At 40.0% G+C, this 16,720-nt stretch overlaps 1 protein-coding gene across 4 annotated transcripts; it reads right to left on the minus strand.

The window, feature by feature from the left end:
• Positions 1-3,529: 3,529 nt before the first annotated feature.
• Positions 3,530-16,229, minus strand: eif2d (eukaryotic translation initiation factor 2D). Of its 4 annotated transcripts, none has more exons than XM_080497215.1 (15): positions 15,998-16,229; positions 15,708-15,898; positions 15,537-15,620; positions 15,317-15,407; positions 15,116-15,223; positions 12,707-12,963; positions 11,508-11,625; positions 11,383-11,428; positions 11,191-11,297; positions 10,931-11,086; positions 9,995-10,084; positions 9,370-9,465; positions 8,644-8,764; positions 8,383-8,557; positions 3,530-3,560 (listed from the first exon to the last, which is right to left on the minus strand). In XM_080497215.1, the coding sequence occupies exons 1-15, from the start codon at positions 16,051-16,053 to the stop codon at positions 3,538-3,540; spliced, it is 1,719 nt and encodes a 572-aa protein (XP_080353341.1). In that variant the 5' UTR covers positions 16,054-16,229; the 3' UTR covers positions 3,530-3,537. The 4 variants fall into 4 exon arrangements, with proteins under 4 accessions (XP_080353341.1, XP_080353343.1, XP_080353342.1 ...); XM_080497217.1 differs by lacking the exon at positions 3,530-3,560 and adding an exon at positions 6,960-6,991; XM_080497216.1 differs by lacking the exon at positions 3,530-3,560 and adding an exon at positions 8,142-8,281 and having other exon boundaries at positions 12,761-12,963.
• Positions 16,230-16,720: the final 491 nt, after the last annotated feature.

The following is a 16,720-nucleotide window of genomic DNA, read 5'->3' on the forward strand; positions in this document are numbered from 1 at the left end:
CATACTCATTTGGTAGAACAATGAAAAAATAAATCTGAGAAATGTGTTCAAGTATGTGCTCTTTCATTTGAGGGGAGACAGAAAAAAAAGCAGAGATGCCAGGAAAACATATTTTCAAGATGGGCCAAGACTCAGCGGTTGGTTACATGTTAAGAGAACAGGTTTAGTGAAACGTGCATTTTTCTTTTCATGAACCACATAATAAGTTCAAGTCCCTCAGTGGATTAGCAGAAAAAAAAGATAACACATTAAAACAGATTAGTGCTTTCTCTCGCTACGTCCAGTTCATTTTTGTCTTCTCATTCTCTCCATGTAAATCATACCAGCACTGATGTTTGATGTCAGATTAAAAAAAATAAAAAATACACACATTATGCAATGTGCGTGTCTGTTATCTAAACTAAAAGTGCGGGCAAAATGGAGCCGTTGTTGAAATGAACAAATGTCTATAATCTACTGATGACCTTCAACACTTGCAGTAGCAACAGAAAATACAGCGTGGTACATTAGCTGTTTTCACAGTTTTGGTCACATAAAGATAACAACAAAAATACGACAAAGGATTTATTTGTTACTTTGAGTCACTTTACGGAGGTGTGAGCACGAGGCCTGAACGGTTTGGGAATCAGGAGAGACAAAGTCGTGATCGGCCCTGACAACATGGCACCACAAACACCAACAACGTGCCTTCACAAGTCAGCAAGTGCCAAATGCAGACATCAGAAATGTTTCAAAATTAATGACCAGCTTACATTCTTATGTAACCTCTGCACCTCGGAGTGGTGTGCAGTGATGTTGGCACAGCTTCAGTAAAAGCAACTATCTCCACAGTGGGTGGCTGCTCAGAGTTGCCGGCACCCCTGCTGCACGAGAGATTTAAGTCGAGCCAGATCGCTGCGGGCAACCTGGGGAGACAATAGTACCTGTGAATTATTAGATGACCCTCCACAGCCAAAGACGTAAAATTATCTCCAGATGAGCTGCTTCTTCCCCGGCGGAGAGAAAAAAAACAACCACTGGGCGGTCTGCTCTCCACCAACTCTGAAGCTTCAGCCATTTGCCTCCAGGTGTTTTTCTCTGTTTCTGTTTGTGTTGAAAAAAATATTTATCAGCCTGATCCTTTTTTTCCCCAACATCCACCAAGGATGTAATACAATCATCGCCATGTGTTTGTATGTCTGTTAGCAAGATTACGTCAAAACTACTTGTCAGACATTTCACCACAGATAAATATAAAGGCCATGGAAGTTCCCATTCAATTTTGGAGGTGATTCAGATCTTTAACCTGGTTTGACTTTTTTTTCTTCCTTCCTTTTTCTTGTAGTTTAAGCTGTTTTAACAGTTTTAATCAAGATATGAGAGTCCTTTCGGGAAACAGTTGCGAGGCCACAGAGATGTCTGTGCAGACCCCAGCCAGGTGTAGCCATTGAGAGCCGTGTTGCCTTTCATTACATTTCTACAGTAGCTATAACAGATTTCACGGTGTTTACGTTACCACTGTGGCGAAAGGAAGTGACAGCCAGCTGTTCCAAATAGAGCATTTCACCCAAGACAAGTTTCTTTAAGTGACATTTCCTGCACTTGTAGTGCGTTTGAAGTCCACCGTGGGTGGACGCCAATAAACCTGCTGCTGCTTGCAATTTAACTTGACTTGCAATTTAAATCCAAGTGCGGCCCCGTTTTTGACAGCACCCACTCCTTCAACGGTAGGACCTGTTACTTTACATTTAATGCTGTTTTAAAGCAAAGGACGACAGATTGATATTGCAGATTATTTGGTGATGATGAAAAAAACACTTGAAAAAGATTTTAAAAATCATTTCATTTCAATCGTACATGTGTGGTAATCCAGAACCAATAAAGCAATATCCTCGATAATGAAAAAACAACAGGAAAAAACTATTAATCATGGCCTCAAGAAATTAATATCCCATGTGCCCTTCCTCAGACTGTTACACGGATGAAAGGCTTTCATTGCGAGGCCTTTGCACTTTCTGCCAGAAGGATTTTGAAAAGATAAGTATTATTGTTTATGATACAGAGTGCAGTGTACTTTGTGAAATACCCGAGGTACCAATTGAAAATAGGCGAATGAAATGGCTGGTTGGCAGCTTAATTTGAGCAACAAAAATGATGAACTGGGTCAAATATTTTCTTGACTGTTGCGGCCGAGTGAACTCGATTGGCTTTTGCTCAAAAAATTTGCAACTTGAAGGGCGTCCCAAATATTTCAGATTCATGTCAAGACTAATGCTTTACTATACTTTTGAAAAGAACAGTTTGCACTGCAATGCCTTTTCATTTGGGAGCTCTGGTTACTGCTACTTTTTTTTCATGTTGTATGCGTGCAGATGACTTTCTGCAGGGCATCACTAGGCCAACACAGACTGGAAAACAACAACAACAACAACAACAACAACACTGCTGTCCAGACTACTTCATTTCAAAACCAATCCAACAACAATGAACCCAACAGATGCTTTAAACATGTTCTTACCTGAAATCAGGACATGGGGAAGCTGAGGCTGAGAGTTCAGGCTGTTAGTAACTTGGTCCGAATGTCGTCAGCCTGGTGACTTCTCCAGAACAGATGAACACAAAGAATCAGTTGTACAGAACATTAACATTTTCTGGATATTTTAATAGTTTCATCTGCCAGTGAGTCTCTTCAGCAAAGCAGCATTTGGGACATATGGAGACGAAGCATCTCAGTTTGTCCCAAATATTACCCATACTGAATTATCATATACAGCTGTACATATTGGAAATGACTTGATGTGATCAGATACTACTGGAAGTGTTGTGGTACTAGAAAAACAGACGTCTGAGGTATCAGAGAACGTAAGAATGAAGATTATTTTTCTGATATACACTGTCAAGTCCTGTGTCAGAACCAATTTCAGTCCTCCAGCACACAAATATCAAAGTTTTGATGATGACCTTCTGGCTCAGAATGAGTCTGAGGCTGAATCAGGTGAACCTGTCATTACTATCAGCCATTGTGATTGATGGGGGCAGGATTTGAACGCTCAGTTCATGGCGAGCACGCGGTTTCAGTTGAAACGGATGAGACACGGTTTATGAATGTTGGAGAGAAAAATACCACAAGCTACACTCTATCTTTACAAGGTCATCACATCCAAATACAATGAAAATCAGAATAATACAGGGAATTCAGAATATAATTCAAGCTAAAAGATAAACAAAGTTGAAGATACATGATTATTTTGTTATGATTGCAACACTTGTAGTAGATTTACTATCCATTTTATGAATGTAAGTACTTCCAGAAGAAGACTCAAATTGTGGCTCGACATTAACATTGAGAGACAAATGTTCACGGGAGCGAGCCTCGCCATACACAAAAGTGTCATGAAGCTACAGCTATTCCAACACTGATTGTGCCAGACTTCATCACTCTGTTGGACCCACTTGTTTGGCTCCAATACGTCAACGTGCCGAGCGGAGAGACCGAGACTTTGTGGTCCGGTGAACAGCCTGGGAGCGTTACGCAGGCAAGCGTTAAAACTTCAGACGTCACACACTTGGTGCAGAGCCATCTGAAATAAGCCACACAGCAGGTTTTCATATGGGAAAGTGTTCCTCGGGTAATTCAGTCAGCATGTCAGCCTTGCTTTGCTGTCAGGGATGACATACCTGCAAAGAGAAAACAGTTAAATCCCCACTTGATGATTTTAGTGCTCTTCTGTTATCAGAGGTGAATGGAAGAAAACTGGGTCATAGACCCTGAACCGGATACTCAGTTTAGACACTGCAGTGGAAATAGATGAGTTTATGCTTTGGCGTTTAGTCCTTTACATTACCAGCAGGTTTTAAGCAGCTTTCTCGTTTGATGTAAATGTCATGGCATGACTTTTTAAATTTAATTAGGACTTCCGAGAGTAACTTAAAAATGCCTTTTTTTTCCTTTTCAAGAGATCCTTAAATGAACTTCATAACTAAGTTTGTGTAAGCATTAAGAGTTAAGCTGATGTATGCAGGCATACAACAAACGACTATAAGGTTTCGTTCATGTATGGATTCAAGTCAAGGCATTATGCTCAGTGAACATACGGATACTGTGCAGTGATTTGTAATGACAATGATTGTATTTGATCAAAAAACCTTCTGACATTTCTGATTAATGTAAAAAAAATAATAAAAAGAATCTGTGTGAAGAAAAAGCTTTAGCTGATAACTGAAAAAGAAACCAGAGAATTAGATACATTCCAGAAGTCTGGTTGTTTCCAATTGGCTCAGGTCTGTATGAACTGAAATGCATGAAGATGCATTCAAACCCTTTAAAGTTGGTGGTTTTTAAGAGGAAAAGTGAGGGGAGCAGTAAAGACAGAAGGATTCACAAAAGCTTTTGCCAACTTTCATGGCGATCAGTCCGAGAGCTGCTGAGATGTTTCAGTCAGACTGACACTAAGCGTCTTGATCAACAACCATGCTGCCGAAAAACACTTTAATGGAATTCATCCCACATGCACTTCAATCTCACACCACATTTAATACATTTACTGAACAAGCTCATCTTTATTTGATCAAATTATTTCAGTTTCCTCTCATAAACATGGCTATAATTTTATTCCTTGGATGGCACAGGCCATTCTTTGACAAATTTATGAAATATTGATATGACATGAATTCAAAATTTGTGGTTTTTTGTTGTTGTTGCATGCTTTCTGTTGTGATCACACCATCAAGCTACATCAAACAGCTACCAGACAACATAAAGAAACGTTTTACTGATGGGGGGGGGGGGGGGTTGACTACAGGGGGAATCTGGACTTCAGATACAAGAGTGTTTGAAGAACAATGAGGAGGAGGAGCACTTCAGTCAGTGGAGTGAGGATTTGAAACAAACTCAGTCAAGACCTGAAACAATGTGAGACTGTTTAAAACAAGGCTCAGACTTAAAATATTCACCAAGTATAGGGATGAAGAACAGGGAGAAAACTGTATGGTGTATCTTTGTACTGTAAACAGGACTATACACGGTTGATTGTAGATATATTTCTATGTAGGGTTCGGGTGTGAAAAGGCATAATGGGAAGGGGAGCACTGTCTGAATGAATGCAAACTGAAAATGTTGTGTTTATTTATGTGTGTGTATATATGTGATAAATATGTATATGTGTGTGTATATAAGTCTTCTATATTGGATACTATTATTACTGTTATATCTACATATATAATACTATTCTTAATACAGAAAGATAATTATTAAATATTGGAGAAGGGGTACGATTTGATACATTTACGTCTTCCTACGCCTTTTCGGGCATGTTAATTAGACATACGAGGTGTGTTTGTATGTATGATAAGTATGTGTGGGTATACTTAAGTGTAGATTATATAATTGGTAAAACTATATTTTCACAAGCTATAATTTAATCATTTATCATGAAATAGTGTATATTGTGTGATTGCAGAAAATGTTTGAATGAATAAAAAAGGAGTTCATAGTTTTTTTCTTTTTACACAACCCAAAACTGTTTAAATTGCTCCCACTTCATTATTATAGCCATATATAGAATCACATTCATTCATTCATAGTGGATGTTGCACCATTGTTTGCACAATATGTGAATATTATTCCATGAAACTGAAACACTTTAATAGGCTTTTATCCACAGACCACCGAGAACAGAGCTCATGTGATGAGTGGATAACACAGCAAGCAGATCTCTGATCTTTGATGTAACAATAAAACTGGTGACAGTGTGAAATTGTCACTGTTTAATGGGAGGGATGAATACAAAAACAAAAAAATTAACAACCAAAAAGGTCATTGCTTACGTTTACAGACCCACACGTTTGATGGTTCATCCTGTCCTCTACCATGTGAAGTTCTTTGCTTTTAATAATCTAAATTACCAGTTAGTTACAGATGCATCTATAATCAGTTCCAAATGGACAAGATGCGATAATATTCATTCACATAATTTTGAATTTGCTGCATGCAGCTGTATGGAAATCATTGTGTGAAGAGAGCCTCTTTGTTGACCACTACAGACTGAGACAATCAACCAGTGGGATTTCAGGGCGAAAAAAAATAATGGGCACAAATTCATTTTGCGTCCACCAAAATAGTACAAACTGAAAAAAACACTCTGAAATAGATCACTGGATTTGTGACCGAAACATAACTGAGACCATGTTTACAGCCTCAATTAAATACATAAACTTAAAAAAAATAAAAAAAACTTTTTTTTTTTCAGAAAAACAACAAATGAAGAGCAGTGAAAAATTATGTGAAGAGCTTGCAAGCATTTTTCCAACAGAAGACATGTTTGATTGTCTTTGATGTGGTTTGGTCACTAAATCAAACACTGTAGTAGTTTAAAAATTCATTCACAAAAAATGTTCTTAAATCAACAACGGGCTCTTGTCACTATTGTTGGAGCTTGTCTCTTTGTCTGCAGTGGTTTACTCAACCCCCCCCCCCCCCAAAAAAAAAACTACGTGTCTTAAACTGCTACAGCACAGAGACCAACCTCCGATCTTTAACTGACTCACATAATAAACCATCGGGAAGCCGTAACTTAAAAAACACCAACTGCAGGTTGAATGCAGCCAGCCTAACAATCCTAAAGCTGTAATCATCAACCACAACACTTCCTTTTGGATTTATGCGTTGACATTTGGTCCCCATCAGTCTCTCCCTCCTTGTTTACGGCCTCTCCACCATTGGCCGACTGAAAAAGTGTATTTTTAAAGCTCAATAACAGCAGGACTGCACAGCCAGCTAAAAATATGACAGATTAATGCAGTGCTGACAAATATTTATGCTGTCAGCTATAAAGACACACATGCTCACATCAGTGATCGATCGGTGTGTGCAAAGCTGGGAGGATTTAGTTCGTGTTCTCTTTGCCAGCAGAAAACAATTACATGCAAGTGAAAACCAACTGGTCTGGTCCACTGGGAGGGGTGGAGAGATACATACCGCTCTCTGGTTGACATGGACCTCATCTTATTTTTACTGTGGGAGGGGAATAAAATGTAAACTTACCCCCCTAAAGTGACTGACCTTACTGTACCGGCACGCTGGTTTAAAAACATCAGATAAATGTCTTGAAAAGCTAAATTAAAGTCCTCACATTGAGGGTCAAAACTGACTTGAAACATAAAGCCCGTGGGCCAACGCCGGCCTTCAAGAGGCTCCAATCCAGCCTGCCACCATGCAAGTAAAAATTACAAAGAAAACATTGAGATTTTTCATTTTAACCAATTTCTTAAGTGAACACAATGCAACACTGAGACCTGAGCAGTAGCCTCTAAGGTTGAGTTTGTAAAAATATGCATAATGCAACAGCTGTACGAGAAGTATTGTTTTGGGGGGGGGGTTTACTGTGTTTTGCACCAGAACACGTCATTAAAATTGACTTTGAAATTGTAGTTATTTTGAGTTGTGTTTCATTTTTTGTGAAAATAGACATTTCCAATTCAACTTGATTTATATAGCACCAAATCCAACACAGTCATTTCTTGGTGCTCTGCGCCACAACAAAGAAAAACATTAAAGTTTAATTCTAAAAGTTATTTTGACATTTTACTGGTCCAGCCCACTCAAGACGAAATTGAGCAGACATTTTTTTTTTTTTTTTTGGAACATTAAATAATTGCAGTCAATAATTGCATATTTCATAAATAAGACAGAATTTCTTAGAAATAAGTGGTTTTGCAGTTTGCTGATTAAACATGTTGGATATCCCAGTCACCATTATTCATTGAGGATATAAGCAATACGAGTAATATTTTATTACATTATTGGAAAGCAATTCCATTTTTGGTTTTTATTACATGTAACATTGCCAAATCTATTACGTTATTAGCCATTGTTACATTATTGATTGATCCGAGGTGAGTCCAGCAATGCATCTGAAGAGTATTATGAGAATATTTATGTTTCACTAAAATGCACAGTTGTAAAGTTTTATTTTTTTCCTTAATGGCCAATTGTTTGACATCATATCGACTTCAGGTTTTCCCTTTTGCTTTCACCACATCACAAATCACACCCGGCTGAGGTACTTTTTCCATGTGGTGTCTTTGGAGATCAAAGCACAACAATACACTCAAAGTTTCATTCATTGACCTTCAGAAGAAGACTTTATTTTTTTTATGAATGAGCTGTTGTTGTTTACACAAAGTAAATTAACTTGATTGACAGCAAACAGCTGGCACAGCAGGTTCAAAGACTACTTCTTCTTGCCACTTTTGGGAGCTTTGTCCAGTCCTTGGATGTACTTGCGAGGGATTTGATAATGATCTGTAATTACCCCCCCGCCCCCCAAAAAAAAAATCTAAGTTCAATAAGCACAACTAAAGTAATGATTATAAAGATATTTTGAAAGTGATCGAGTCCCATACCCAGTAGCAAACTGCCAACTTGATGAATCTGGTTTCCTTGGATTTGGACGGAGACTCGGTCTCTGGCTCCAGGAACAGGCTGGAGCACGGAGCTGGCCTGAACTCGGTGCTGCAGAGCAGCAGCCACGGCTGCTGGGTCCACACCGTACACCTCCAGGTGCTTCACAAGAGTCACCTGCACACACACACACATCTCGGGTATTACCACCATCACGCTGATTTACAGCTGGCCATGTATTGACTTGTAGCAGTGGTCGTCACCTTCTTATTGGATCCTCGGGAGCCCACTGAGATGTCGATAGGCTCAATATGTCCTTTCTTTATTATGGGAGCTTGTCCAGGGTAAACCACTTCATAGCACTCCTGCATTCTTCCCAAAGTCCTGTTAACAACAGGACAATAAAGTTGTTTATTGTTTATCGCTCATCAATGATTAGAGAGAGTGCTTGTAAACACAGATGTGAGGTTCTTTAGTAAAAGTGACAGTGGGTTATGAAACAATACAATCCTGACTCAATTCATAAAATAAACTACAAACAAATGTAAATGAACATGAATTATTGAAGAGGCCAAATCTGAAAGCTGGTGAGCTGCATTGGGCTACAGCTGGCGTCTTACAATGTTTTGTACCATTTTAACATCAGTATGAACAAAAACACTGGCGAGAAATGTGGAAAAACAGTGAAAGGGAGTAAAGTGACATAACTTTTTACAACTGATAGTTGAAGAAATCCCAAAGTAATATAAAGTTCAGTGTCTTTTCAAAAAGCTTTCACAATCTGGCTATGAAGTTAGTATGCTGGACAAGAAATCACATACAGTACATTTAATGGGATTGATGAATTGTGTTTTGAGGACATCCAAGGTTTATTTTCTGACTAGCAGCATAATGAATTGATGAAAAAGTGGAAACTAAGGTCTGAAGTAGGCTCCTCCGAACCAAGCGGTTATTTCTAGAACTGGAAAATAGGAATAAAAAAACTTTACCTGGTAAAAAGATCATCCCACTTGAGAGACTCTATCTCCTGGTACTCTGACTTCTCCAGCAGGCAGTCACATAGAGTGGGATTTATTGTCACATAACTGTTGAGGGGGGGAGGAGGACTCGAGTCAGATGGTGGAACTAAACAGGAAACATGATGCCTTGTTAAGCTCTGCCAACTCCACCACAAATCTCATGGAATTTCTGTTCTGCTGCACATCAAAAGATGTGCAAATCATGCCATGAGCTAATAAGACATGAGATGTCTATTCAGTTTCAAAGTGGCAGTTAACAATTTTAGCGGATTTTAATAACATTACATGAACCGAGGTCAGCTCTGTGAGGCTCCCTTTCACCACTGCGCTCCGTTTAAAAATAAAAGAGGGAGCGCTCCACTTGCTCTTTGTGTGTTGAACTAGCTGACAAGAAAACATAATTTGATTGTGAAATTCCAATGCATTAATACATTTTTCAACTGTTCTCAGAAACACAAAATGGAGCACAAGTCAACCTCTTTCAAATTCTGTCGACACAAACGACAAGAATGATTCATTCAGTGTCTATTACTTAAACAAAACAAAAAAAGAAACCTCTATATTAGCCCTGAAGAAAGCGCGAGTGGCTTCTTACTTCTTGTTGTTTACAGCCACCAGCTCGTTCCTCTTCACATACTCTGTGATGATACTTCTCACTTCTGCCGGGTGCATCGTTGCTCCTTTCCTGCAGAGAACACACCATGCAGACGCGCAAACACAAGAGATTTATGGAGATGTATAGCCTTCAGCTCTGGATATTTTCCACTGTTCTGTGACTTGACACCATTTCAACATCACATGTGTCACAAAATGAAGATTTCAAAAAAAAAATACAAAATACAAAAATAAAGAAGTAGTCACATCCACTATTGCCTTGAAAACTTGTATTTGAAGAATGACTGAATGAATCCTCACCTGAAAGATTCACCTCAGTATAGTTTATTTTAAACACATGTGAAGGAAATAGCTTGTTTTCAAAATTAAAGTGCTGTGCATGGCGACACGCCGCAGTGGCTTATTGAAGTCCTGCCATGATGTTATGAATGTGATGTTATAAACATCATAGTTTCAGCAACACATGTGCTTTTCTCACATAAACATGCCCCAAAAAAAAACAGCGGGGAGAAAGGCTTTTAACAATAAAGTCTCCATTCATCAGCGCTGCCGTCTGCTGGCAAAATGAAGATAAATTACTGTAAAAGTGTGATAGAAAAAAGCTTCCCAGATCCCCAGAGGAAGAAAGATATCAAGAAGGTAAGTTACAGAGGAAGCAAGTGATTCCCAGGCATTGCTAAAGAGGAAGAAAATGGGGTTTTGTGACTGGGGAATATTGTATTATCCCCGTGCAGAAAGGCCAGAAGTGAGGGTCAGCCCTGCCAGAACTACCGAGGAATCAGTCTCTTCTAAGCAAACACAAGCTTCAGCTCTCAATCACGTGTTCCTGCTGTTTGAAGTTTGCAAATGTGAGGCTGCATGATGGGGCAGGGTTAAAAAAACACACACACACGCGCGCGCGCACACACACACACACCTCTTGTTTGCATCCAGGAAGAGAGGCTCCAGCCGAGCCGGCACAGAGTACAGGGTTGTGATCTCTGGAGGACTGTAGGGAATTTCTCCCCTCCCTCCATCCTGCACAGGCGATGCTTCAACATCCTTCTCCTCTGGAAGGCTGAAGGAACGCAGTCTACGACACATCATGGTGATACGAGAGACAACAACAATTTCAAAAGCCCGTTTGTTGAAATCCCATTCAGGAATTCCTTCATGTTGAGCCAAGGCTTGACTTACTCGAAATTTTTCCAGTCCACCTCCACAATGCTCTCCACACCTTTGGCGAGTTCCTTAACCCGCACGAGTTTATGCTGCTGCTGCATGGTCTGCAGGAACTTGGAAAGCTATTTGATAGGAAACATGCATACTCGCGGTTTGAAGTTTTTATTTACAGGAACAAAACATTTGCATTCTGCACAACCACTGTACCTTTTTATAACTGGACTTCTTGAGATCGATTTGTTTTCCGCTTGGGCTGAAACATAAAGAACTTTCATTTTCAGCACAAACAATCTGCTCTCCTGTCACTCACAAAAAGAAGAGCTGTACTTTACCAGCAGGAGAACATGTGGTTGCGGAGAAATGTACTCGTCAGCAGAGGGAGCTCCGACTTCTTCACCTTGCTCTTCAGAGCATGCATAAAGCATTGCAGTAGCAGGGCATCCATTATCTCTGTAAAAATCAGAGCATGAGCCCAGTCACATCCCCCTTCTCTCTTAATGTGATCCAATTTTGCCGCGTCCAAAATCTCAACTCTCCGGTTGAATGAACATGACGCAACAATAAGAGTCACAACAGTTACCCAACAAGCACATGAGGCTGCGCTGTAATCACAGAGGAGATCGCCTCAATGAACTGTGGATCAGGGATAATGTTGCTCAGGAAACTGAATCTTGTTCTGCTGGACGACCTTTGATGCAGAGTTTATAAATAGCTCCACTGAGCAACATTCAACCTTCACCAACAAGTGAATCTAACAGAGCATCCAGAATGTATGCGAATGCACGCTCTTCACTTTGTCCACGTACTGTCAGGTCACAATCAAACTCAAAATTCTCCCAAGGACATTTCTTTTCACTGCTGCATTTGTCTTTCACTCCATTCTGACTAGTGTCCCAGTGCCTGTTGCTGAAAAGCATCTCCACAGCGCGATGCTGCCACCACCATGCTTCACCTGTCGGGTTGGTTGTGGCTGACTTCCTGCAAACATGAGGCCAGGACATTCATGCCAGAGTTTAATATTTGCCTCATGATGGCGGCCACTGGACTCATCGGGACCTTCCCAGCAGCAGAAGTGTTCCTGGGCCGTGTCTCGGCGGTCAACAGACAATTCCTTTGACTTCATGCTTGGTTTTGTCTGTGATTGTACTGTCCATTGTGGGACCTTATATAGCTGGCGAGTCCCTTTCTAAATCGTGTCCAGTCGACTGAATTTACCACAGGTGGACTTCAATGAAGTGGTTCAAACCTCCTATGGATGATCAGTGGAAATAGGAGCTCCATTTACATCTTTATGACAAAGACGGCAAATACTTAAGTACACGTGATTCCTTACTGTCTTTTTTTCAAATATTTCAAATTTTGTATTTTTATTTTGAAGTATCGTGTGTAGAAATTTGAGGGAAAGAAATCAATTTAATCCATTTCACAATAAGGCTGTAACAAAGTGTGGGGGAAAGTCAAGCGCTGGGAATACTTTCTGGATGTTCTGTATCAGAACAATGATGGAGGCGGCTGTGAAAAGTTGCGATACCCTGTGGTGTTTTCTGGTCCGCCTGGTCGTTTTCTTCCTCGCTGCCCTCTTCACCTTTCTCCTCCCCCTGCTCTGCGATGCTCAGCTCCTCAATGCCACTGCAGGCCAAATCATCGGGACACCGCCGATCCTCCGACAGCTCTTCAAGAATCTCGTCCTCCTCAGCTTCCTCGGGGACGTCGCACTCCTCCTCAATCATCCCTTCTTCACAATCTTCATCGGTCACAGATGGAGGACCCGACTTGTCTCCAAATGCCCTAACACATTGAAGAAAGAGGATATTCTGGGACTTTCGAGCTGCGTTTCAATACAGCTTCAATAAACAAGAACAAAATGTTCGGCGCATGATCAAATGATTTATCATTTTCGTAAACTTAAAAATAATCATATCTTCTGACTTTTTCTCATCAGCTTCTTTCACATTTATTTAACCCAAACTGGAAAAAAAAAAAAGTCCTTCATTTTATATTTGGAGGTCTTGGGGTTACGAATTACATCATTTCATGACATTAGTTGAAAAAGCAATTACAGAAAAAAATGTTTTTATGACTGTTCTCAACACGTGAAGGTTCTGTTTTTACAAATCACTGCTTCAGTATGATGTATCACATGGAGATGATCATCCTGTGTTGTTATGAGAAGCTCAGGTTGCTCAGTGGCCTTAAGGGGTACATGGGTCTGGGGTCCATCTTCCCTTTGATTATCTGTGGTACTCAGGTCAGTCAATCAAACACACACACTAATATCATATTCTCCAAAGCAAAGTTCTTTGGGTGGAAAAGTTGTCGAAAGAGGAAGTGATTTAAAATCCAAAAGTTCCCCACAAAGTCCCGTTGCATACCTTCAAGTCTAATTGGTGATGGAAAGGTGACCCGTTTGTGCGTCACCTGCTCTGTGTCAGAGTCCGCTGGGATCCGAAAAGGAAATGGCATTTTCACTGCTGCACCCTTTTGCTGTCAACGCTCCATCATTCGCTTAAAACCGAACGGTCACTTGGCCACACATTGGTTGGAAGATATCCGCATTCAAAGGCTCAGACATTCAACTGATCATAAATAAAATGCGTTTATAAAGAGATGACTTGTAAACAAAGGAAGCAAAACACCCAAAGCTGAATAAAGAGTTAAAGAATGCGGATACATGGGAAACACAGTGAGACAACGGGACTTGAAACTGTTGGAATCTGAGTCTTACCACATTTCATTCAGACTCTGGGACCTGACTTTAAAAAAACAAACAGACTGCAAAATTTACTTTTCTCTCCTGGAGGCGAGAGAAATGAGCTTGTGATCAGAAGTTCACAGGTCGGAATCTCACTGCTGACAGGTCACCACTGTGGTTTCCCAGAGAATGACCTTCGACCCCCGTCAGCCCACCGCTTTCCAGCATGTATAGTTGAGGTCAACTATGAATAAGACAAGTTAAATGAAAGAAGATAAATCCCCATAGGGAGTGGTACAGTTTGTTTTTTTCTGGACTATCCACTTCCTCCTTCCACTCAGCACAGCTCAGACTCGACTCATGCTGCCTCTGGTACCTCTGATTGACACTGGAAAGAACTGTTGGGAACCACTCTGTGGACATCTCTCCAAGTGGTGACTTTTGAAGCTTGAACTCCAGCCTCAGTCTCCTCCGTGTGAAGACACGCAGGTTTTAAAAATCCGCTTTGTTTGGCAATCTTCTCCAGGCTGTGGTCGTCATTCCTGTTGATTTAGCGCTTTTCCCTCACACACTTTGTCCTTACACTCAACTTTCGGAGTGTTTTATGAGATTTACACTGCATAAAAACGGACTTACTCAGACTTCACACGACAGTTTCCAAATGGTTTATTTCATTTGAATAGCTGTGGGCTATTATTATTAAAATTATAATGAAGAAGCTTGAAAGATTGTGGTTCACTTTCCAATGACAAATTCAACTTTCTATGATATTGTTTTTGATTTCATATCTTCTGGTGAGCAAAACACAAGAGCCACTTTAAGGTTAAATGTGATTTTAAAGCAGTGGATATTGTGTGCTGCACTCCACCAATGTGGGTTCATAGCCAGAGGATGTCTCACTGTGTGTTTTTTTTTCAGCTAAACTCATATGATAAAAGCATGTTTGATAAATAGGATCATTGAGAGATTTATAAACTGAAAAGATATTTTTAATCATTACTGAAGCTAAAAATGGATGCACAGTCAAGCCTTTTTTGGAATTAAACTTAAGCCAGTAAACATGGAAGCCCTGGGGCCACATCCTGGTGGCCCTTTTCTTGTCTGTAAATATGCTACTGCTTGCAAGTGTGGTCGCTGTGTGTGCGGAGGAAAGTCCAACTCTGCCACTGACTGAAGTGTGGCTGTGGAGTTACAGACCTGAACACCTGGCCTTTACAGTGTATGTGTATGAATGAATGATCTGCTCACCAGAGATGATCCATGTATGTGTGGAGAACAGACACGCCTCTCCCTTTCATTCCCAAACTGTGCATCTCTTCACTGGATATTGATGCTGTCCCAACAGCAACAGGTGCCCTGCCAATCCAAGGAAAGCTTTGGTAATTTTATTTTATTTTTAATAGAGAAGATGGAATAATTATGTCTTACAGATATGTTAGTACAACACACCTATTGCTGACTACCGAGACTGCACAGCAGGCTCCCTTTTTCACATCTGGGAGCCCACATGGAGGCACCACTACACCTGGCAGCATGAGATCTTTGGGAGAGAAAAAAAACAACAAAAACGTGATTTTTTATCATCATGTACAGATGAATCAATCGATCTTTTTGAACCACCTTTCAGACAGTGAATGTAACTCAAAGTGCTTTATGAGTAGCCACATACCCGCTCCGCCAATTAACTTCTGAAGCACAGGTGCCCATGTCCTGAAGGTTGGGAGCAGAGCAGGGTACCGCCAAAGCAAATAGACTGGAAATAAAATAATGAACACATGGTTATACGTTTGATCGGTTTGTCTCCGTCATGTCAATATGATATGTCTGTCTGGATTATTACCTGTGGGATAAAGTAGTTTCTCCAACTCAAAGAAGAGTGGGTTTTTCTGGAGAACATACAAGATAACAGCATCTCCTTTGTGTGCGTATATCTTCACAACATTCAGTTCCTCTTTGTTAGGGATCAGCTCGGACAGCTCATCAGCAGACAGAGAAGGAAAAGCTGCAGAAATGTCCGCCTTGAGTTTCCTCCTGGAGGCAAGAACCAAAACACAGCTCACATTACCCTCTAAATCTGATTTTCAACACGACTGAGTCCAATAAACTAAAGATGTAAGAACTCTGCCTCACCTGTCCGATCCTTTAATGACGGTGTTGGATTTGACACGAAAGGATTTAGCAAACATTTCCTCAATAAATCAACAAGCGTCGGTTTAAAATCTGACAGCAGCTCCGATCCGGAGATCAGTGTGAGAAACTACAACGAGTCTGCATGTCCAAAACCAGCAAAGTGCACATAATAAAGCTCCTTTCGTTAAGAACTGTTTATTCACAGAAATCAGCTGATCCCCCTTGACTGAAATGGTCCGGTACATATTACCGTCCGACGGAGAACTGTGCCGTGCCGACGAGCGTCACAATAGTTCCACAGTTAATATTTTATTGCTTCGAGCTCTGAGTTAGATTTTAGAAATCCATGTCGGCGTTTTTGCTTTAGACGACGAAGAATACATTACTATGAAGTTGTATAATGTTTTTATTACAATTTTATCAGCATTATTTCTTTTTGTGTAAATAGATAAGGGCTGACATCAGTCAGACAATCCAGAAAATGACAAAAACATCGGTTTATAATTAAATATGCTAATTTCTTTCAGTCTACTTTACTTCTCTTATTTACTATTAATAATGATAATTAATAATGATTTTGTATTAATTATATTATATACATTTTATATATAACCTGGTTTATATATATATATATATATATATATATATATATATATATATATATATATATATATATATATATATAGGGCAATTTAAATGGCAACTTTCTCTCAAACATAGGTT

The sequence above is a fragment of the Blennius ocellaris genome (genome assembly GCF_963422515.1).
Source record: "Blennius ocellaris genome assembly, chromosome: 5".
Lineage (NCBI taxonomy): Eukaryota > Metazoa > Chordata > Actinopteri > Blenniiformes > Blenniidae > Blennius > Blennius ocellaris.

Coding starts and splice junctions, on each gene's coding strand:
- eif2d (XM_080497214.1), bottom strand. CDS start 16,053: ATGTTTGCTAAATCCTTTCGTGTCAAATCCAACACCGTCATTAAAGGA. Junction 12,964..15,115: donor ACATACATGGATCATCTCTG/GTGAGCAGATCA, acceptor TCAATGTGTTAG/GGCATTTGGAGACAAGTCGG. Junction 11,087..11,190: donor GTGGACTGGAAAAATTTCGA/GTAAGTCAAGCC, acceptor GATGTGTCGTAG/ACTGCGTTCCTTCAGCCTTC.